The sequence below is a fragment of the Mus caroli genome, unplaced genomic scaffold, assembly GCF_978045245.1.
Source record: "Mus caroli unplaced genomic scaffold, Mus_caroli_1 scaffold_2, whole genome shotgun sequence".
NCBI classification, from domain to species: domain Eukaryota; kingdom Metazoa; phylum Chordata; class Mammalia; order Rodentia; family Muridae; genus Mus; species Mus caroli.
The window spans coordinates 51817552-51840620 of NW_028227257.1; the positions used below are offsets into that span (position 1 = coordinate 51817552).

The 23069-nt window shown below is 47.9% G+C and overlaps 1 protein-coding gene across 4 annotated transcripts in view; it reads right to left on the bottom strand.

Annotated features, from left to right (window-relative positions):
• Positions 1-13021: 13021 nt before the first annotated feature.
• The window catches only part of Bcl2l11 (BCL2 like 11), a 34797-nt gene continuing 24749 nt past the window's right edge, over positions 13022-23069 (bottom strand). For all 4 annotated transcript variants that reach the window (XM_021155556.3, XM_085834276.1, XM_021155557.3 and 1 more), the window contains one exon: positions 13022-15679. In XM_021155556.3, coding sequence (XP_021011215.1) covers positions 15581-15679 — 99 coding nt within the window. In that variant the 3' untranslated portion in view covers positions 13022-15580. The remainder of the gene's footprint in view (positions 15680-23069) is intronic.

Here is a 23069-nt window from a genome sequence, read left to right on the forward strand (position 1 = left end):
AGCATTGAGTGGTGGTCAGGGAATGCTGGAAAATGAATCCTCCTCTGGCTGTCTGGGAGGAGGTTCCCTGAGAGAGCAAGGGCACCCAGTGGGAGTGAACTGGGCGTTCTGGGAAACAGTCTGTGGTGTGTTCCAGGAAAGAGCCCTGCTTACTGGGATTTATTTTGCCCAAGTGTCATTTTCGGATGACACGGACACTGCTGCTTTCCAGTGGCCACCAGGTTCTGATAACGACCTGTCTGAAAGGAGAGCTTGTGTGTGAACGATTACCAACCCGTCTTTCTGGGGAGTCCCCACATCAAATCCTGCCTCTGTGGAATTCTGGGGAGAGACTCTCACAGGGACTTCAGAGGACACACAGTGGTGGTAGGGCCCATAGGCTGTTCATTTGAATGGGCCCAGTGTTCTCACTCCTTACAAACAAAATGATTACATTTCATTGTGTGTACACACGTGCAAGCATTCCACAGCAGGCACAGATGTGGCAGTCGGAGAACCACTTGTGAGAGTCGGGTTTCTCCTTCCCCCATTGATCTCAGGTACAGAACCTTTATGTCCTGGGGATCCTACTGGCCATGCACTGTTGTTTTTTTTACAAAAAGGTGAAGGTCAAGAGGCCAAGAGGGGATCTGGCTTACATGAGGATGATTTACCTCAGAGTCCTAACCAGGCATGGAAATACCTCCCAGTCCCCTAGCAGATGGTGCTACGAGTACCTACAACTCAACTGGTCCCCTCAGGTCCTGCCAAGTCAGAGTGCTGAGCCTCAGCCCAGAGGACAACTTCAAATATGACTAGCACGGTACATGTACCTACAAGTCAACAGGAGATCAGCCGGGGGCAATCTAAATGGCCTGAGGGGCACCTGGGCTAAGCCCAGCCCCACATGGGTGGGTAGGAAAGAGTCTGGTCTGGAATAGTTAGCTGTCACAAAAAGCCATCTCTGGATGAGCCTTTGAGATACTGCTAGAAATAGCTGGAAATCCCCTTCTTAAAGAGTTTCTCTACTACTGGGGCCAGTGTTGGTGGGCTGGACCTCAGTGCAAAGGACCATTTTCCTCTTTCTCTGCATAGCTGCAAGGGAGTCTTAGAACCTTCTGCACATCCTCCAGGCTTTGTTCCTAAGGAGGCGACGATGCCTGCCTTGTGCCAAGACCCTCTGTGGCATCAAACCCCACTGAGCAGGATATCAAGCCCACAGTGATCCATGCTATCACTGATACGGGTTAGACGTGAGAGTCTGTCTCTTCTGCCTCCCAGGGCACACTCATGGCTCCTCCTTCTCTCTGCCCTCACCTGGCCCTTTAGGTTTGTCAACAGCAGGCTCTGACTCATCTGATGACTGGGCTCTCCCTGGGCATGCAGATTGGAGCTGCCTCACCTGCTCCCTCCATGGCCTTGGCCCTGGGCCCTCCAGCCTACTCTCTCCTCCCACTCACCCTGCCTTTGGCAGGCGGCATGAGTGCCTGGGCCAGGGCAAATTGGCAGAGGGAAGTAGAGATGAGAATTGAACATTTTGCAACTACAATCAATTTAAACAAACAGCAAGCACCTGTCCTTCAGTATGTTTACCCTGTGTGTTTTCATTTGATCCAACTACAGCGCTGGAGTGCTCCCCAGATTCTAGAGTCATCCATGAGAATTTGGGGGAAGCTCTCTGATCCAGAGGCTATGAGGTCCAGACACACCTTGCAGTCACTTTCATAGAAGAGCCTCTGGGAGATCTGGAGAGATGGGCTCCTATCCCTGGTATTTTATATATCAAAAGAAACAAACAAAAACCCCTGGGCTGGAGGATGCCCCATTTCTTTACCATCTGGTCTGTGTGTAACAGCTGCTCCATATGGGGGTGAAGATTGGCCATTGGGTCCATCATCTGTCTATGATAACAACAACAAGAACAACAACAGCAAATCTTCTCGGGGGGCTGAGGGCTGTTGCTCAGTCAGTCAAATCCTTACCATACAAGTGTGAGGATCTGAGTCTGGGTTCCCTAGCAACCACTTAAGAAGCCAATATATCCATACAGCAGTATATACAAGCAAGCCCAGCCCCAGGGAGGTAGAGATGTGAAGATCCCAGAGACTTGCTAGTCAGCAAGTCCAGCCGAACGAGAGAGAGCAATGATGTTCACGAGAGACTCTAAAATGAGGTGGGGAGTGACTGAGGAAGACACCTGATATTGGCCTCTGGCCTCCATACACGTGCATATACATGTGTGCACCAATGTGGACTGGAACACACACATATAAGTTTCTGTTTGGGGGCATTTGGTTTATGAGAGAGCCTCACTGTAATGCATGCCTAAATACATAAAGCTACCTTGTCGAATCTTCAGTCTACACTCCCCACATTTTTCCTTTGAAGTAAATTGGCAGAGTTTTGTGTTTTATCCTTGAGTATTTCAGAGAAAAGTGCAAAACAAGTGGAGAAGATTTGTACTCAGAGCCTTCACTCAGACCCCTCAGGTATTATTATACCACTTGGTTATATTTCCTTTTTCCTTTGTCCTCCCTCACACCAAACACCAACCCACTCCTGAGACACCTGTAAGCACATTTCCGCCCCCCCTGAACATTTGAGAGAGGGTGTTTCCTCATCTCTAAATACTTGAATGCACGTCTAAAAATAAAGAGCTCATTGGCTTATTTTCTGTGGCTGTAACGAAACACCCGAGGCTGGGTAATTTACAAAGACGAGTTTATTTGGTTGGTGGTTCTATAGACTGGGAAGTTCAAGAGCTTGGTACCATATGTGTCTAAGATCTGGCTAGAGTGTTCTTCCTGCATCATAACTTGGTAGAAATCACACGCTGACACAAGAACAAGCATGCTAGCTAGGGGTTCTTGCTACAAAGTGATTAATGAAGTTATATGAGTCTTCCCCTGTGGTGGTTTGAATGAGAAATGGCTCCCATAGGTTCCAGTATATGAGCACTTGGTTCTTGTTTGGTGGTGCTGTTAAGGAAGGTTGTGGAGCCTTTAGGAGGTGGAGCCTTACTGGAGGAAGTATGTCACAAGAGGAGGGGACAGATTTTGAGGGTGTCTAGCCTTACACCATTTCCAGTGAGCTCTCTCTGTTTCCTATTTGTGGCTGAAGATGTGATCTGCTCCAGCCACTCGACCCCAAGCTTCCCCCACTCTCTCTGGGACTGCAAGTCATACACAAAGTCTTCTACAAGTTGCTTTTGGTCATGGTATTTATCATAGCATAGAAAAGTAATCAATGTATTACTACCCATGTGACCCACATAATCCTAACCCCCGCCCCCAAGGCTCCAGTACAGAATACAGCATCATGTGAATCATGGAAAAGTTTCCAACACCTCAGCTCCTGGGAGACACATTCAACCCCCAGCAGTAACAGTCTCTGAATGATACATCAATATTATTAGACTTTTTATTTGTATGTCTTTACCATTTGTCTCCCATATGTCCTGTTAATAAGCAGTAGAGCACCCTAGGTCATGGCTGGCTTTCAGTCATATGGAAGCTCATTCTCGTTTAATCTGGAGTTGGAAGGGATCTCCCTAAACAATCCCTTGCAGCTGCCGGTACTCTTTGACAAAAGCCTTCCCCTACCCACCAAAGTCGGAGCTAACTCAGTTTTGGACACGTTCTCCTGGCCTTCAGCCAGTCTGCTTCTCACGCCTATGCCTGCACCATTTCCCGTTTGTTCCAGCCGTACCAGCTTGCCTTCTGCTTGCCCCCGATTACCATGTCTATAATCTGTTGGTTTGGACTACACTCCTCTGGCTGCTTCTTGCTTATTCTGGGGTCATGGAGGACAGACTGTGCTGGCTGAATCCCCTCTGCAGAGCTGTGCCACCACACTGGGCCTTACTTGCTTTTTCACACATTCACCAGACACTGGAGAGAGAGTTCACTCGTTCACCTGTTTGTTGTCTTACAACCTACTGAAGATAAGCTCCTACGGTGCAAGCGTCTTGTCCGTAGTGATTCCTGGATGCTTGGATTAGTGTGCGCCTGCCAGGTGATAGGCACTCAACCAACATTTGTAGAATGAATAGATGCACGAATAAACAGAAGTCTTTTCAGATGTCTGGATTAGAGACAAGAGAACCCTTTCACCTTCACCTAGACGGGATCAATACTTGGCAGGAACTGACACAGGAAAAACAACCTTCTGCCCACCCCACCTCCACTCTCCAATGTCCTTTTCAAAATGTCACTCGATGACCTTGGTTCATGCTTTCTTTTTGATAGTCTCCAGATCTGAAGGCAATAGAGTTGGCTTACTTTTAAAGAAGATCTGACAGAGCTCCTACATCTCAGGCTTTGGGTGTTAGGCTTCTTAGCAGGAAGAAGGAAACATTGACATGAGGTCAGGGTTGAGAGACACCAAAAAGCGACTTACTGGAATCTACTAGGGGCTAAAATGACCCCCTTTCTGTTACAAGGGCCTTGGGCAACCCAGGCATCCTGGAAAACCCAGGATAAAAGTATCATCTCCAATGGGACTGTCAGCTTGGGGTGAGCCAGGTCATGGGCAGGCTGGATGAGCTGTTCTCACCCACGTCGGAAAGGTTCTGCCTTGGCTGTGCAGACGAACCCTTGTCTGGAGAACCAAGTTTAAAAGCTCTTGAGCAAGCCAAACCTGGACCCTGCACTATACGCACTCAGACCATAACTCATTTTCTGTACAGACAAGAAAAGTGGACAGTGCATGTCTCCCGAAGAGCAGCAGTGGCTGGGCATGGCCTGTTGGAATCCCTGGGGGTGCTCACATCCAGCTGTGAGGCTCTTCATGTTCACACTTGAGTAGGACACATTAGCCTCCCATCATGCCCAATTCACTCTCCTTCAGGATTCAGGGACGTGTAAGACAAGCAAAAGAGGGACAACTCTGTCAACCAGGGCTGTGGCCTCAGTGCCCCAAGCCTGTCTGTCAGGTGCTGTAGAGATGCTGCGTCCTGGGGAATCTCTGGGTTTAAAATACTTCTCTGTTCCAGGTCTAAAGCAAAAGCCTTTGGAAGAGCAGACATAAAAGATGGATTTGGTTTCCATTGAGTTAGAAATAAGACTTTCCCCACCTTACCTGGGAAGACCATATCCAGGTTCTTCTGAACCTGTTTCTCCATTACCCTTACCTTCTGATGTCTTTAATGACTTTATTTATTTATTTATTTATTTATTTATTTATTTATTTATTTAGGTTTTCCGAGACAGGGTTTCTCTGTGTAGCCTTGGCTGTCCTGAAACTCACTTTGTAGACCAGGCTGGCCTCAGAAATCTGCCTGCCTCTGCCTCCCAAGTGCTGGGATTAAAGGTGTGTGCCACCATGCCTGGCTCTTTAATGACTTTAAATATGAACAAGTTACGTGGGAAGTTATTCTCAATGGTGGAAAGCCTGTGTTGAGTCAGCCGGACTACACCTTCCTACAGATAGAGTTACTGGGACAAGCTGAATGTCGGCAGGGCTTCAGACTAGGTGGGAAGGTCAGTATTAGAAAGCACAGAACTAAACAGGAAATGTAGAGAATAGACAGGAAGGATTGAACAGGAAGTCTGCAAGGTGAGCCGCTTAGGTGCGGCTGAAGCACCCTTGGTGACTGGATGACACTTAAACCCACAGATGGGTTCCCTCAGGGTGAGTTTGTACCAAACTCCAGACTTAGAAGTCCCCATAATGGCTGGAACTACTCTACAGAAGGCTTTCTTCAGGCACCGGGCTGGAGGCCGACCCTGGCTGCCTCATCCTCCCATTCCAGCTCTATTGCACCAGAAAAGAAAGGGAAGTGACCACACGTGCACGCTCAGGCAGGGCCACGCTCCTCGGTTCATCCTGGCTCTGCCACGGACCAGCTCAGGGACCTCTGTGACAGGGCCTAGACTGTGTAACTCAGTCTGCCTATCTGGTGGTAGTTACGTGAAAGGACTGTTCGTTCTGAGGTGAAAATAAGATGCTTCGAGGCTTGTCTCAAAGATAAGAGGTATCCAAAGATTAGAGGCCATTATGGGGGTCATTATAGCAAGCTCTGGGGGGCCAGGAGGGAAGAGGAAAGGCACCCCATAGAGCCTTAGACCAATCATACTCAGAAAGCAGCCTCCCACCTGGAAATCCCACCTCTGACTTTTCCTGGGGTCCTTCCTCACCCTTCCTGGCAAGTCCTAGTTTTAAACCCTTACCATTCTTGCCTGTGCTAGACACATGATAGGGCCTTAAAACTTAAATCATTGTTTAAGGAAAATGGCCGTTTAAATTCGTTTTTAAAATTGATGTCTAGCATATTTTAAAATTATTGCAGTGTGTGTGTGTGTGTGTGTGTGTGTGTATGTGTGTGATTGCTTGCATGCATGTCATGGTGTATATATGGAGGTCAGAGGACAACTTGTGGAGTCCTCACCTTCTACCATGGCTTGAATTCAGGTCATCAGCCTTGGCAGCAAGCACCTTTACCTCCTGAGCGGTCTCTCCAGCTTTTTAGTGTACTTTCCAAAGACACTGACCCAAGTTTGCTCTTTAGACATGAGAAAGAGGTTATTAAAAGAGTTAATTCACCCCAAGCTTGCTATTAGGAGGTGAAGCCAAGCAGTTATCAAAGCCTAGCTTCCCAGGGTCCCTTTCAGCAGGACCTGTAATGAAGTGATAAGGTGTGGGAAAGCAGCGGCCTGTGACAGTTGAAACAGCTTCGCCTTGGCGATATGAATGAGAATTTCAGGCTTGCTTCAGAAAAGAGTTGGCAGGAGAAAAAGACCAAGTGTAAGTTAACCAGAGATTAGACACCCTTGTCATACCTTGCAACTCCTAGCAGCTCTGTCCTGGTTGGTCTTGCCCCACAGGGCATTTTTACCCTCAGCTTGTTGCCCCACACCCTCTGAATTCATACTGTTTGTAGAGAACTTCTTGCAACCCTTTTATTCAGCCTTCCTGACAGGTAGGAATGAGTCAGCAGTTCAGTTGCCAACAACAGAGGCCAACTTCAGCTAATTGAGCACAAAGAGAACTCGCTGGAGGGGCGGGCACCTGCCCCACAGACCAAGAGGAAACTGTTGCTGATGGCGGGGTAGTGGAGCATCATAGCCAAGTAGGGGGCAGCAGGCCTCTGGCAGCCTTTTGGGTGCTGTCCTCCAGACTGTACTTGTCCCAGATGCAAAGTGCTGGGAAAGAGCGTTGGATTGGCTCTGAGCCTGTCCTCAGCTGCACCGTGGGCAGGGGAGACGTTCACAGGCAGAAGCCACTCTGGGTACCAGGCACATAAAGAGAGCTGTATGGGGCTGGATGCCAGACGATGCATATCCCACCCTTCAAATAAGCCAAGACACTTGGAGGTGTTAAAGGAAGACAATCCAAGTGTACGGAATCAGCCAACGCTCCTCAAATCTTTTCCACTTGTGACCATTTGATGTCGGAGAAACATTTACACAACCCAGGGTGTACACGTATATAATATACATGCACAAATCATTTATTGGCAATAAATCATAGAAACGTAAAACAACCTTTGATGCATTTAAGTTTTTTATTTGTCTTTTTTTTTGAGACATGGTTTCTCTGGCTGTCCTGGAACTCTCTCTGTAGACTAGGTTAGGCTCAAATTCAGAGCTCTACCCACGTCTGCCTTCTGAGGGCCACCACTGCCTGGCTATTAAAAACAAAAACAAATTTGCATCCTAAGAGATGTGCTCCTTTGATTTTGCACCAGGAATTAAACTACGGTTCAAGAGCCAATACTGCAGGTTACAGAACATCTGCGGTATTTTTCAGTTGACGGATATTTTGATTTTACAATCATCAGTGCTCCACTGAGGATACTGCCTTGAATAAATACATAGTACAAAATGGCAGAAGTTTATTTAGGGCCATTTTAGAAGTTGTTGGAAATTCTGTCCCAATCCCTGGCCAAAATTCACTTGCGCATGTGTGTAGGCACGCACATGGTGTGGGACTCAAGTCAGCAACGTAAACAGCGATTCCCCACCCCCCTGCTTTTTTAATGTCTGGTTATTTATTTGTTACCGCTTTAGCATGTTCTGCAGCCTTCCCTATCACTTCTCTCAGTGTGTTGTTTCTTCAGAGCAACATGTCAGCGTGAGTGCTGCAGGACACATGAAGTAACAAGAGACTGAATCTTTTGGGTGCTTTGGTTCCTGGCTTCTGACCTTCTTTTTTTTAAGGCTTTCTAACAACATATTGGCAGGCATTGTCTTCTTAGACTCAAAAACTTTCAGATTCTGCAAGCTCTTTTGGGTCAAGTACAGAGGCATAGTAGTGTCTGTCAGTCCAGGAGTTCCTCCTCCTCCTCCTCTTCTTTTTTTTTTTTTTTTTTTTTTTTTAATAATAACCAAGCTGAGCACACTGATTGGCATTCACAGTGCATCCCAGAACAGACTTGTGTTTCCTATCTCCAGTTTCCCTTGGTCTAGAACAGTTGCCATTTACCCAACAGCAGGCACACTCTGCCCGGGTTAAGACAACCTGCATCCTGGGGAAATCTTGTTTGTTGTTCCCATCACAGATCCCAACCACATTACCCTTCCACTCTCCACCCAGAGCATCGGCCAGCAGATACTTCTGTGGCCATGGGCTTCTCACAGAAAGTACAATGTCTGCATTCATCACCTACTTCAGTGGGCTTCTGACGACTGCGAAGCTCCATCCTCACATGGCTGACAGCCTAAGAGGTGCCATGAAAAAAGAGCGTGAATGACCATTTTTCCAACTAAACATTCTAACACGATCCTTTCCAATGATACACTTGCAATAGCTTCATGTTAAGGAATGAAGGTTAAAAAAAAATACTAAACTTTATTTTTTGTAATAAAGCCGTGACAAGCAAAATTACCAAGTGCAGTAAGAGCTCCATCCATAGCTGGCAGCACTGTTGGGTATGAGCTGAGGTAGCGTTTGCTCAGGTGGGACTGACTTTGACTCAGTGGAGCATGACATACTGATGTACAATCAAGGCTGCAGGAAAATAGCAAGACCCAACAAAGCTGAGCGGGACCAGGGTACCCCTGATTCCTCATGTGTCTCATTTTGAATTCATTTTTGACCTTTGAGCATCCAGAGACCTTTTACTATTGTCAAATTTTCATGACCCTCACATTCAGCTACGTTGACTCCAGACTTGGAAACTGGGTAGGGAGCCACATCTAAAGAAATGCAGACAAAAGCCTTGGGAACCATATAGGTGAAATGGCAACTTGCTCCTGAGTTAATGTAGACTTGAACACAGAACAGAAGGTGTGGGTAGTGGTGGTGGTGGGGAAGAACACGGAAAAGAAAAAACTAATAACTAACGTGAATAAAAAGGTTGGAGGGAGAGAGGAGAGAGGAGAGTAGAGAAACAGAACAGCATGGGAGAGGCCACTTCAGGATAGACGGAGGCAGACAATGTATGGGGTGTAGAAATAGTCATACTGTGTGTCACTAAAAAGCAACTCCAGGTGGGTTAAGAAGAAAAAGCAAACTGTGGGGTTATGTGAATAAAGTATATTTAAAACCTTGACATAAAGAGATTGTCACAAGCAGGGACAAAACACAGAAATCAACGTAAGAGACTGAAATCTGGCTTCTTGGTTGGTAACTGACGCTTTGTATGAAAACAGTCACAGAAACTTTTGCTCATTGTCACTTCCAAAGGTCAAAAGGTTCAGGTGTCCATTAGACAACTACTGATCGCTAGGCCTTGTAACATAACTCTGGAACTTGCCTTGACCGAAAGGAACCAGACAGACTATTCCACTCATATGAGGGTGGGAAGCAGGCAGAAGTAACTTACAGTGGAAAAACCCAGCAGAGGCCTCTCCTCGGGGCAGCAGGGGTGGGGTGGGGAGGACAGCATGGCTTGGGAAGGAACTTTCTCAAGTGTCAGTCCATGGGTGACAGTTGTTCCCTCAGTTGAACTTTAACAAACGCATGCTGAATACATGTTTTTTCTTAATGTTTATTTTTTATTCATGTTTACATATGTGTGTCTGTGGGGAGGGGATCTGAGGCCAGAAAAGAGCACTGATCCCTTGTAAATAGATTTATAGATGATTGTGATCCACTGGCCATGGGTGCTGGGGAACAAACCTGGGTCCTCTACAAGAACAGGAAGCACTCTTAACCGCTCTACCATCTCCTCAGCCCCAAATCTGTGCTTTATTGTATGTAAAAATTATCCTTAATAATAATTAAAGGAAAAAAAAAACCCGAATGGCAAGTATGTTGAATTTAGGAAGGAGTTTACTGATGACTCTAGCTTTGAAATATGCAAAAAAAAAAAAAAAAACCTCTCAGTAGATGCTGGCATGTCGTTGTCATAGAATAACATTCAGCATAAGAGTCGTGTGGATGCTGCTGAATGCGGTGGACTTCCTCCTCATGTACGTGAAAATTTTCACAATAGAATGTAAGAAGAAAAGAAGCAATAGACTGAAGGATCATTATGCATAACAAGTTGATCATTGATAGGAAAATGTGAAACAAGTTGCTAAAAATAAGCCCACTGTCTTCAGACAACATGACAGCGCCAATAGGGCTCGGTGTCATGGGAGCTGTGAACAGGTCGGTCTCATTTAAATCAGGAGGGCCAGTGTCTCCTCCCACGCTAGTGCGAGCATGCCAATGACAGAGCTTCCTCAGAAGGTGAGTGAGCATTCTGGTGGCAGCTGTCGGCGAGCCAGGCCAGAGTATTGTCTCAGTGTCAGATGCAGTAGCCAGGGTGAAGTGGAATCATTCTAGAAAGATCTATGACCTGTTGCTAGGTAAAGGATGTAGTTAGAGCATTTATGCAAAAACGCCTAGGTGGGCATGGCACACCCACATGGCAGGAAAAGGACTCTGGAAAAATGTAGGCTCCTACCCAGATGAGGACTGGGGGTGGCAGCCCAAACAACTCCTTTGCAACAAGTTGATGAGTTTTTACAAAGTCCCTAATTAATTAACAGTGTGAATACATGCCTGGTTTAAAACTGTTTCAGATCCAAACAGTCAAATCATTCACGTGAACCTTACTACTTGTTTCCCCTCAACGGTGTCTCAGGGGCTCACCACTTCTAATTTAGTCTACACCCAGAGATGAGCAGTCCTTCTGTAAGCTGACCAGAGAACAGTCCTCTCCCGACCTACCTCTACCTCCCAACACCTTTCCACCCAAGTACTGAGTCACGGCTGATTCTGTGGGCGGGATGCTTGGTCATTGCTTCAAAACTGTCCATCATGGTTAGCTTCTAACTATATATACTACACAGACTCATTACCAAGCAAGGAGTTACAAGCTTTCCATGCAGTCAATGTGTTCTGACTGATATCAGGTAGGGGGTGTATCTACATGCACCCTCAGTTGTCGGCCAATTTTAAGAACACACATCGAACAGTTCATGAAAGCTAGTCGCAAGTTTTATTTATATAAAATTCATTAAGAACATAAAAGATTGAGTTTCTTAAAAAAATCTGCAGTTATTTACAGCAGTATTGCACAGGTACAGTGGCAATTACCCTGTCAAAATTCATCAGTGCAAAACGTAAAGGAAGCCAGGGAAACTGCAATACAAATGCTACATACGCTGGGTTCTGACATTAGTGATGGGGACTATACAGAGATCAGTGCTGTTCACTAAAGGAGACCTGACAGGTCTGGGTACAGAAACCAGTGGTCACAGAACCTACACAATAACACACATTTGAAAGAGGTCAAGTACTTTGCTGGGAACTTGAGGGTGCTTTGTGCAATGCTGTTTGAGAGGCAATTCCCCGCCGATTTAGCGACACGTGTGGACAGGACCCGCATGCAGACGTACTGAGCGGATGGACACACACAGGCACCAGGCTGAATCAGCAGGAGGACAAAACCATTTCCATGAAGTCACATGGCTCTAGAGCTTCAGTGAGCTTTTCCATCTTGACACGGGTGCCAGAACCTCTGTAGAGGGAAGCAGGAGTGGGCTGCCCTAATGCAGTGAACGGGGAGGGAGCCGAATATTATAGGTAAGTTCAGTCCACAGACCTCAAAATAGGAAGCACACAGCAGGTGGGGACGGTAGCCAGCGAGTGTCCTGGTGACACAAGTGGCCTTGGCAAATGCTCTAGAAACAGGTCCCACCGGCCCTTCTCTTACCCAGGACAGCCATTCAGCAGTACCTCAAGAGGCAGCAGGATAATATTTCTCTCAACACTGAGTTGTCAAAGATACTCTTTCAATTTAAGGAAAAAAAAATCTTCCCCATCTGCTGCTAATACTTCTCTAAAGATGTGGCCAACTTACTGGTGAGTCTGATTTTCTCAGAAGCCAGCTGCTTCACAAATGGGTTTGATGGGTATTTTCTTAGAGTCCAATCTTCCAGGCTAGCATCTTAGGGTATCTCACCGGCAGCAAAACACTCATTTCATCAGAAAGGCGGCAGAATCCAAGCACTGAATGCCAGAAGCCAAAGCAGAAGCCACCTTGGGGGAACAGAACCAGCCACTACCCCTCCTTTATCAGGAGCTGAAGCAATTCATGGCATGGCAGGGCTGTCAGGGATAGGGATGCCAACACTTTCAAGAACATAAGACATTAAATAAGCGGAAAATAAATATACAACATCTCTACAAGTTACAGCATTACGAAACAGTAGGGCACATTACACAGAAGAAGAACCTATGGTATTTACAATCCTTAATTATGAGAAGTTTGGAAAAACAGTGATTTTTTTTTTTACTCATTTATGCTGTACAATATTTTACAAAGAAAGGTAAAGGGAACACAATTGCACAGAGACATTTGGCTCAGTTGACGAGTGAAACATGACTTCCTAATCTAATAAATAGTCAAAATATATACAACACTGGAAGGAAATAGGAGAAGCAGACATTACCCATTACATACTTTAATAGAGAGACTTTAAACTGATTTTTCAGACCCCTGCCCCTTCCCCCAATTCATCAATTCTTCTCTGGAAAAGAAATTTGAAGAATCACTCAGGACACCATTTTGTATGTTTATTACAACTTGAGGTGAAGTCACAGGACACTATTTACAAACCTCACATGGGGAGGTTGTCAAGGCACAAAACCCGCATTATGTTTACACACACACACACACACACACACACACACACACACACACACACACACGAGGGGGAGGGAGATCTAGTTTCTGTCCTACCAAAAGAGAGAGAATATATTGAAGTACAAAGGCCTACCCACAGTAAGCAGGGGGCACTGTCTGTCTGCAGGCGGCATTTGCACTCTAACAAACAGATACAGTACAGGGACATCCAGTCATGTTTACGTTCTGGGTGCCGCATCCTGTTCTTGAATACTTCTACAATTCATAGAATCTCTTATTTCCCTATGAGCTGCTTCAGCGGCCAGCCCCAGGCTGGAGGTAAGCATGCGTTGGGGGCCACACATGTCACTGGCACCTGGCTCTGGAGCCTCTGCACCTGCTCTAGCACTGCCACAGAGCCATGGGGCTGAGACAGTAAAGTGCTCCAGTCGGGGAGACTGGCACATGAGAATGGAGGTCCTAGGAGGGGCATGGCCCAGGACCAAGTATGTCTTTGGTGTGTGTGTGTGTGTGTGTGTGTGTGTGTGTGTGTCAGAGCCATGGTTGCAGTTTTAACACCAACTTATAACCACAGGCCTCATGGGAACCATGAGCAGGCTCAATACGTCAGGAAAGGAGGAGAACGCCAAAACAGCTTTCAAACCACTGGGGATCTAAGGAAGCTGGGAAATGGATAAGGATATTTGGAATCCGATGATCTCAATCTAGAAGGAAGCTTATAGGTAATATACATATACATATAAACACACACAAACACGCGCACGTGCGCGCACACACACACATGCACACACGCACAGAGGAAAGTATGAACAAACGGATTTCTCTACTTCATAACATAATAAAAACCACTGGCTTTCTACAGGCCAAAAGCAAACAGTCGTTGGCACCGCTGACTTGCGAGGAAACTCATAAAGCTTCCTAAGCAAGCTGCCTGATGTCTGAAGTTCTCAGAAGTGAGAGGGCTGGCCATCCCCACTCCTCCCATGCTCTTTCCTCTTGGTCCTTTTTGTGTATCTCCCCTGGCTGTCTGCCTACACGTGTGCTGTTTGTTTTGGGAGGAGCTGGAGCTGGGCCACAGCTTTCCACAGGTTAGAAAGTGCTCCTCCACCAGGCTATGCACTTCCAGTCCTGCCTGCTCTTGAAATAACTGACCAAATGTCTGGGCTGTGGTCCTAAGGGGCAGGGACCAAGAAAGAGCACCCCACCCCCACCCCAGACACAAGTAGGCCCAACAAGATCCAAGTATTAAGAAAATGGAGAGAGCAAAGCAGGCAGACATCTTGTGGAAGACAAATGCTTTACTCGGTATAATGGAAGCTTCCTATGTCTGGGAACTGATGGAAGTAGAGCCAGCCCCTAACTCAAGGGAATAGAGATGAAATCCAGGAATCACAGGCCAGATGGGGTGAGCAGGGCTACATCCCAAGAAGCACGGAAAAGGATCACCTGAGCTCCTTGCTCCTGAAATGACCTGGCCAGTCCCCTAGAAAGCATGGGCTTCAGCTCACCTGGTACACACAGCAAAGCAGAGCCTGTGGCGGCAGCAAAGCCAGCAACCAGCGGATCTAGTGGCTTCAGCAAGATGTGTAAGCCCACGTCCTCTCAGGATAAAAGAGACAAACACAGCCACCCCAGTGCAGTGAAGCGCACGAGAGCCCTTCCCGTGAGTCAGCTTGATTGATGGAGCTGGGCACAATCCGGGCAGCCCCTAGCCCTTGCTGACACAATACACTTGAAGATACCCTGGGCTGAAACTGAGCATCCATGTGGAGACAGACCGAGGGGTCTGAGGAGTTGAGGGAAGCAGGAAAAGTGTGAATTTCTGCCACAGGAGCAACTGAGCTAAGGAGGTAAATATTTACAAAGTGGAAGTGGCGTACCAGAACAGCACCTCTGCCGCTCAAACTCATTCCATTTCCTAAGAACTGTTTTGGTAGTAATAACTCAAAAGGAAACTCAAAGAGGCCATGGCAGAGGAGAGAGGGCAACACCATACTCTTCCTGTTTAAAAAATTCTGTACAGTAATCTCTAAAAATAAACTAAGGCAGCCTTATAAATCAGCTGGCTCAGTTCCCACTGCAGGGTTATGGAATCCTCTGAGTAGGTAGTGGGTTAAGAATTTGAGTATAAAAATCATTCATAAATTGGCTAAAAAGCTTTACTTTCTGAAACAAAATGAGACAAAAAAACAAAACAAAACAAAACAAAAAAAAAAAAACAAAAAACAAAACCAAAAACAGTTATCAAAGAAAGTGGGTTTAAAAAAATTAACACGCCACATGTAAACACCTCTCTTGCATATTTCTCTGTTCCTAGGATCTGTACATTAAAAAGAGAAAAACCCTCCCTTGTTTACATTCACAACAAATATTTACTGAAAACTCGGCCATGTGGTGACGAACAGAGGTTCCGTTCACATGGACACAGTGCAGAGCGCTGTCCACGCTCAGCACACCTCTCTGGGATAGAACCACTGGACATACTGTCGCAGCACCAAGAGATGGACATGACATGTGGGGGTTCTCCCAGTCTGAACAAGAGCCATGTCCGCCACGTATCCTGGCTGCATGTAGATCCTGTCAGTGCCTTCTCCATACCAGCCGGAAGATGAAGCGTAACAGTTGTAAGATAACCATTTGAGGGTGGCCTTCAGCCTCTTGGTAATCGTTTGCAAACACCTGCAACAACAGAAGCAGAGCTCTTAGTTACTTTCTAGGAATCTGGAGAAGGCGCGCATGCAAGGCAAGAGACATGTCCCATCTGAATTGCAGGGAGACTCAAATTCCAGGGGGGATGGATGTGACATCATGGAGTACAAGTGTACAACTCTCTGTCACTGGGAAAACAGAGCGAACAGAAGACCAAACCATTCCAAAGCTATCCTGGAACTGTAAACCTTCACATGGATACTGGACAGGAGCCACGCCAGCCAGGTCACTGATGGTTGGTGTCTCAGGAGACGTGCGTGACTGAGGGTATGGGAGGGAGCAGAGGAAAAGAAAAGAATGAACTTGGGTTTCTGTACTGCCAGTCATGTTCACGGATATTCAGACGGGTTAGGACTCTCCCAGAGGTGGAGTCTGGCCACTGTGATTGACTTGACGAAGCAGTGATTTGGGGGTCATGTGCCCCAAGAAGCTAAATAAAGTGGCAGGGATGTGCCTCTGGCTGCAAAGGATAAACAATGATCCCGGAGGGGCTGCCCACTGTGGAAGACAAGGGTCTGAGTCAACCCCACCCTCCCACATCAGGCCCAGGAAGGAAAGGGCAGTTAAGAACAACACTTGTGACATGTGTAGGTTGGTTACAATCTGAAGACTGTTTAGAACGAAACCTCGGGTTCATGTGAAGACTTCAGAGCGCCCTGCACAGTTCCAGAGTGCTCACATCTGGTTCTAACTCATCTCATTGGACAACGAAAGGCAAAGAAATACATTTGCCTCAATGCCATCGGCCACAACCTGGTTCAAAGTCAAGGCTGAAGCCGGCCCTAGTTGTTTCCAAAATGACTAACCCACAAACAGGACCTGGCTGTGTGGCTATCCCAGCCTCCGACAGACCCCTCCTCCTCCTTCATTTTGGTGGGAAAGGTTCCTAAGGACTGTCTGGGAATGACCATGAATCAGACTGGGACTGTCTGTTCCCTCTCAGACTCCACAGGTCCCCGCAGACACCAGCTGTGAGGGGAGCTCTCCTCACCCCACTGTTTACACAGCTCTTAAGCTCAAGGGGCCCGGGCATTTCCCCTTCTCCTTCCATAACAAGATGGGAGGAAATCAGCCTTATGTCAGCGATTCCTGTGGAGGTGCTCCCGTGACCACAGGCTGCGATTTTATCGGCTCCGCACACACAAGATTGCTTTGTTTTGATTTAACTTTCAAAATTACTTTGCCCCTTTTGTGTGAGACTAACTCTGGGGAAAGTTCATTTTGATGAGGACGAATATTAATAGGCCGAAAGAGGCTTATTCAAAATAGAACCACAATTCACTAAAACAAAGAAAGCATGTGCTACGACTGACTAAGCCATCAATCCAAGGTGGGAAGACTTGTAACCGACCTATGTCACCTCGGCCCTCTGCATAACCAGGCACTGGGGCTGACTAGGTGGTGACAGACAGTCAACACACCCAGAATGGGTCACCCAAGTGAGGGGCCTCAACTGCTTACACTTGATAAGCTTCAAATTCTAGCCCTAGCAACAACTGGGGAGACAGCGACTGGCTAACCATTTGAGGTTGACAGGTGGAGCATGGTGACTGCAGTCAAGATTAACGAAAAGACATGTACAAAGGCGGCAACTGACATGGGAACGCAGGAAATTTTGGCAGAGGGAAGAAGACCCAGTCCTTGGAGCAGGGGTAGGGGTGGGAGGTGGGGGAAGTGCCGCCCTCTCGGGCCGGTGTGACAGCACGGCACGCGCCTCTAACAAGCGAACAATTGCTTTTGGACAACATTCAATGGAGGAAACCATTAGTACTGATTCAGAGCACAGTGCCAGTCCAGAAATCCCTTGACAGCTGGCACGGCGGCTGGAGCTGCTCCTCTGGCCCAGCACATGTGGCCCACACAACAGAAAACAGCTGGAGGAGGGGCGGTTCTACCTTACATCAGATTCGGCAATGAGGCTGCTGCAGGTGCACCTCATTCTGAGCCTGGTGTTTGCTGCCGTGTGCTGTGGTGCCGGCGGTGTGGTGTGGCAGGAGAGTTGAAAACTGAAGCAGAATAAAGCCAGGAAGCCAGGGCTTAACGCTCAGGATCAGGGTGTGAGGGAGAGAGTGCTCCTGGACACCTACAAGGGGACCCAAGGCTGAGCTTAGCCTTCAGTTAACCTTAACCTTTGGTTTAAGGAGCAGGAGAGTTGAAAGGATCATGCCAAGCGTCCCACCAGTGAGCAAGTATGCATGCATGCGCACGTGCACACGCGCGCACACACACACACACACACCACACACACACACACACACACACACACACACACACACACACACACACACACACACACACACCTGGTGACAGACTGGCAGGCTGGCAGAAGTACAGGCCCCTGGGTGCTTGGGCCAGGACATGTCAAGCCTCAAAATGACCATCACCTGCAGTAGGGGCAGGGTGGGTGTCATCAGCTAAATGCCACTGTCCAGGGGAAAAGCCATCTACGTGCTGCAAGGTCCCTCACAGCTTATGTAGAACTAGAGAGACAACAACAGAAAACACAGAAGAATGAGGGCATCAGCTCCTTTTCCCTGGGCCCGCAGCTCTTGGCAGAGCCACCTTTTGGCCTGTGTCCAGCGTGTCTGCATCAGTAACTCACACGCAGGCACTCCCAGAGGCATCTGCGGACTGGGGTACAGCTCAGTACCACACCTATGCTGCCTGGTACAAGGCAGACTGCTCCTCCTGATTAAAACCTCTTGAAGCAGAAAATAAAGTACAATAAGGTCTCCCTCTGGCAACCCCTCTACATGGGCCACAGTGTCCTCCAAATTCTCAGGTATGGCTGACTATGGGGCAGGACCTCCAGCAAGGTGGCTAAGATGAACTCACTGGCTGGGGCAGGGCAAGGTGTGACTATAAACACCGAGAGGCACAGCATAAATAAGTCAAAGAGGGGGAATGTGAAGACACCATTGCTGCTGAGACATTAACTACTAAATCATATTGGGCGATCTATTATCCTGATGCAGTTGTGGGAAGGGTTTTTTTTTGTTTTTTGTTTTTTTTTTTAAAGGCATCAGAGACAAGCAGCCCCCTGAAAAGATGTTCTAGTGCCCTTAGGACTGTGTGTCTTAAGAGTCACCCACTGCCACTGCCAGCTGAAAAATAAATTACAGGCTTTTAAGCCTTTAAAGCAGCCCCACAGGGCCCGTGTGGTTGCCCCAGACTGCAAATGGCTGGAGGTGTCAGGATAAGAGGTGGCAGGGCCAGGACAGGTAAGCTGCATCTAGGAAGGTGTGAACCTTCCTAGAAGGCATGTGACACCTAGGACCTCACACTCAAACTCCCAGAATGGAGAGCAATGATTGTGGACAGAGGCTACTCGGCAGTCAACACAGCGCTGCCTCTCAACGATTGAGGTTGGGAATTTCAGACTGGGTCTGTGGAGTGGGATGCAAGACCAGACCCTGCGAGTGAGCTCAGCAACGCAGCTCAGATTCTGCTACAGTAGAGCGCAAATGCCAACCTCCTGTGTAGAGCTCTCACGCGACACAACACCACGCAGACAGCTGACCCCAGCGAGCGGGGCTTGGAGTGACAACCACATCACAATAAAAGGTAAAGGTTAAGAGAGATTTCAAATCACATCAAGAAGACCCAGGGGTGAGACCTGTGGCAACATAACCACACCTCAAGTCCTGTTTCCTGGCAGTCAAGGTAACAGGGCAAAAATGGCAGCGTTGGGCTGGAAAGACAGCTGAACGGCTGTGAACATATACTGCTCGTCTTGTGTACCTGGGTTCTTTGCACCCTCAGATGGCTCATAACTGCCTGTACATCTAGTTTTAGGGGCTCCAATGCCCTTTGTCCTGAGAACAACCTGTATACACGAGATGCGCACATACACATAAATAAAAGATGAATAAATAAATCCTTTTTATAGACTGACAGTATCCTATCCCAAGTTCTTAGAGACAAAAGCATCTGAGAATAGGCACACCCTCCGTTGGACGGGTGTTTTACATACGATGTCCACACTGAAGAGTCTTAAACTTCTAACAGGTTTGCATGTAACTCATAGGAAACTGAATTTTGGACTGTGAGACCAGGAAGGACTCTGGCAGAGAGTCTCTGCTGCAGGTGCTGGTTCCTGAGAAGGCAATGCCAACGTCCTCCTGGATGGCGCACCGGCCTCCATCCTCACCACTGAGTGAGCCATCCAGGAGGCTGAGGGGTACCCACAACACAGCTATACCACGCCTCTATGGGATCCTAACCCAGCCGTCTAAACAATGTTGAGTATAGCAGCCATGAGGCCTTTCCCCTCTCTCCACCCTCAGACAGAGAATTTGCTGAGATTTCCATGCTGGTTCAATGCCCACGGCTGCCTCGAGGCCAGGCAACGGCTGCCCAGGGACTGCATTCACTTCCCATTTGCCACAAAGAGAACACGTGCATCTAAACAGCCTGGGTCTCATAGCTTAGTGATCACGACGGCTGGAGACAGTGCACAAGAGGCACCCGGTATGACGTAATGCCTCTGAACATCAGAGGAACAAATGTGTTCCCCCACAACCCCCCAGCACAGCAAGCAAGCAGAGCTGTCGTCACAGATCTACCATGGCTACGCTGGCTTGACAGTTATGTACAGACTGCAAATATTCTCAAGGACCAAACTTGTATCCTATCTCCTCTGAGTCGTATAGCAGTAACTGTTAAAAGTGGAGGTCTTTTATAGGGACACAGAAACCACTTCACAATCTTACTCACAGCGGGAGGCTATCTCTCTACCCACCCTGGAGGTATGACACACAGGTCTGCTTGGTGGGGATCCTGCCAGGCTGGCTGGCCTCAGAACCAGAAGCGGGTCCTGCTCTATGGCCAGCCAAACAGGGTTCAAGATTGGTAGTATGTCTCCTGTGAGAGCTATGAGGGACAAAATACTCAACTCAGGGCAGGAACATGCTGTTCAGAAATGCTAAGTGGGATGTAACACACTTTAACCACAACTAAAACCTCCTGCTTTGGTTCAGCGAGGTGAAGTCTAGGCAAGGGATGATGCAACCTCCTTATTATTTTTATGTGTCTGCAGAAGGGCCAAACCGTCCTTTCTTTGCATCTTCATTTCCTCCTCCAGAGATTAAAAAAAAAAAAAATTACCCTGAGAACCTGCCTGAAGTTCCCCTCCGGGCACCTGCACCTCCTCTTGGTTGCACGTTCACGGCTCCCTATCCCACAACGGCCGGGTAACCCTGCAGGTGTAGCACCTGCCAGGCCCCACAGCACCCTCACACGTGGTGTGTGGTGTAGATCAACACAAGGATGTCTAGCCCAACACCCCGCCAGCCATTCAAACACACCCCAGTGCTTCAGTCTGCTCTCATATTTGCCTACACCCAGACAGATGCAGCCTGCGCCTGTAGGGTCCAACGCACTTGCTTCAAAAGCACGTCCGAAGCATGTAAAGGCAGCCAGGTGGACAGAGTTCCTGGCACCGCTCAACGTGACAGAGAACGGGGTGATAATGGCACCCAGATTCTCGAGCACGCAAGGTTCAGCATCTGACACTAGAGTAGACCCCATGGTTCTGGATGGGGTGCACTTGCTGACGAGCCAAGCTGCCCTCCCTCAGTAGCTACAGGGAACCCTCATTCAGAAAAGCAGCTCAATGCTATGGAGTGAATAACACAGCTCTTTCCGCTTGCCTCAGGGGAGAAACCAAAGCACTGGCCACCCCCAGACACTGAACAGAGGTGGCAATGTGTGGCTCAGTTCAGATATGAACAAAGCCTAAAACCAAAATGCCCAACCGCTCCCTCCAACTGCGACACACAACTGTGTCACAGACAAAAGAGTAGATAGCCACCTTACCTCCTAGTGACTGCGTTTGCTACAAGAGGGACCCACGACTACCATGTGAAGAGACCCCATCCTTCCGTGAGTCAGATCTAATGTGATTTTACATTGATATTCATGCCTTTAATGGCAACAGTTTAAGAAAGCAACTTATCTTATTAAACTCCAGCTTTCAATTAATGAGGGCCTCTGGAGAACATGGCCCGAGGCCACACATCTCTGGTTGGTTTCATCCAAGCAAGCTATAATTTCGGCCTCTCCCTTGTTGGTGATTTATAGGAACCACCGTCGTTTCTAAAAGCACGGAGTCAGATAGCATAGTGGGTTCCCTTTCTTAGGAAAGCGAGACGGACAGGCTTCAAGTTTAAAGTATACAAGTGCTCCTGTGCACATCGCTTTAGTGAAACTTGCGTTTTATCAAAGCTGATCTGTGTGGACCCCCGTTTTGGCTCCACTTTATCTGATGCTGGGTTCTCCTGTTGTCTGTGTACACTCCAATCAACTCATGCCTGCACATGTCCCAGACCAAGGGGGAAGTAAGCAGTGTAAACCAAAGGTGTTTCTTGTGACCAGACAAAGGGTTTCCATTCGCTCACTGTCCCATCTGCAGGGGTCTGTCTTAGCTTTCGGCCGGGCACTTTGAGGACATCCCCTCAACAGCTACCTAAAGGGCTGACAGGCCTTTCCCAGCAACCTAGCCCATGGCCAAAATACCCACGAGTGGGCATCTTTCAGAATTAGTGCCCACAGGTGCTGAGGACTATGTGACATGCACTTGATGTCACCTGGCCCAGGTATGGGTATAAGAGCAGCAGCTGAGCCATGGAGACGGCCCTGATGACAGCTATGGGAGATGAGTGTGAAATGGGGTTGTCGAACATTGATGCATCCCTGGCACAAAGACGAAGAGGCTTCAAACATAGGCTGCAAGATACGAACGACCCTTCAGCACTCAGCTAAACGCAAACTGCCTGCTTTCTCCATGACCTTCAGACAACCAGTCCCTCTGAGCTTCTCTCTGGACCCACTGACTCCCTGAACGGCTCCCCGCAGAGCCCCTGCCATCCTCCTAAGTCTTCCAGATGGGTACCACACTGCAGAGTAGACACCAAAGTTTCGAAGGCTTGGTACAGCGCCTGGGTATAACAATCAGGAAAATCTTTCAGAAGGCACAGCCCCTCCCTAGTGCGGCTTCATCTCCTCGGTCTTAAGCTCTGGAGTCCATTCCGGGGAAAACTAATAAGTCTACACTGAAGACACCACCTTGGCTCTGACTGTCAGCGGCAGCCACCACACACCTCTCGGTGGAAGGAACCAAAGACAGCTGCATTCTGCACCGTTCCTACGGAAGCATAAAACCTAACCCTCGAGCCATGCAAGCACCAGGTAAAAGAAATACAGGGAGTCTTTAGACTCAAACTACCTGAATCCTGCACAAGTGTTGCCTCTCCAAAGACAGAGGAGTAACCAGGCCAGAGTGCTCCTTAAGGCAATGCATGAGTTTAGGCCGGGTTTCCCTCCTCCAACATCTAGCTAAAAGGGACATTTCAGGATAGAG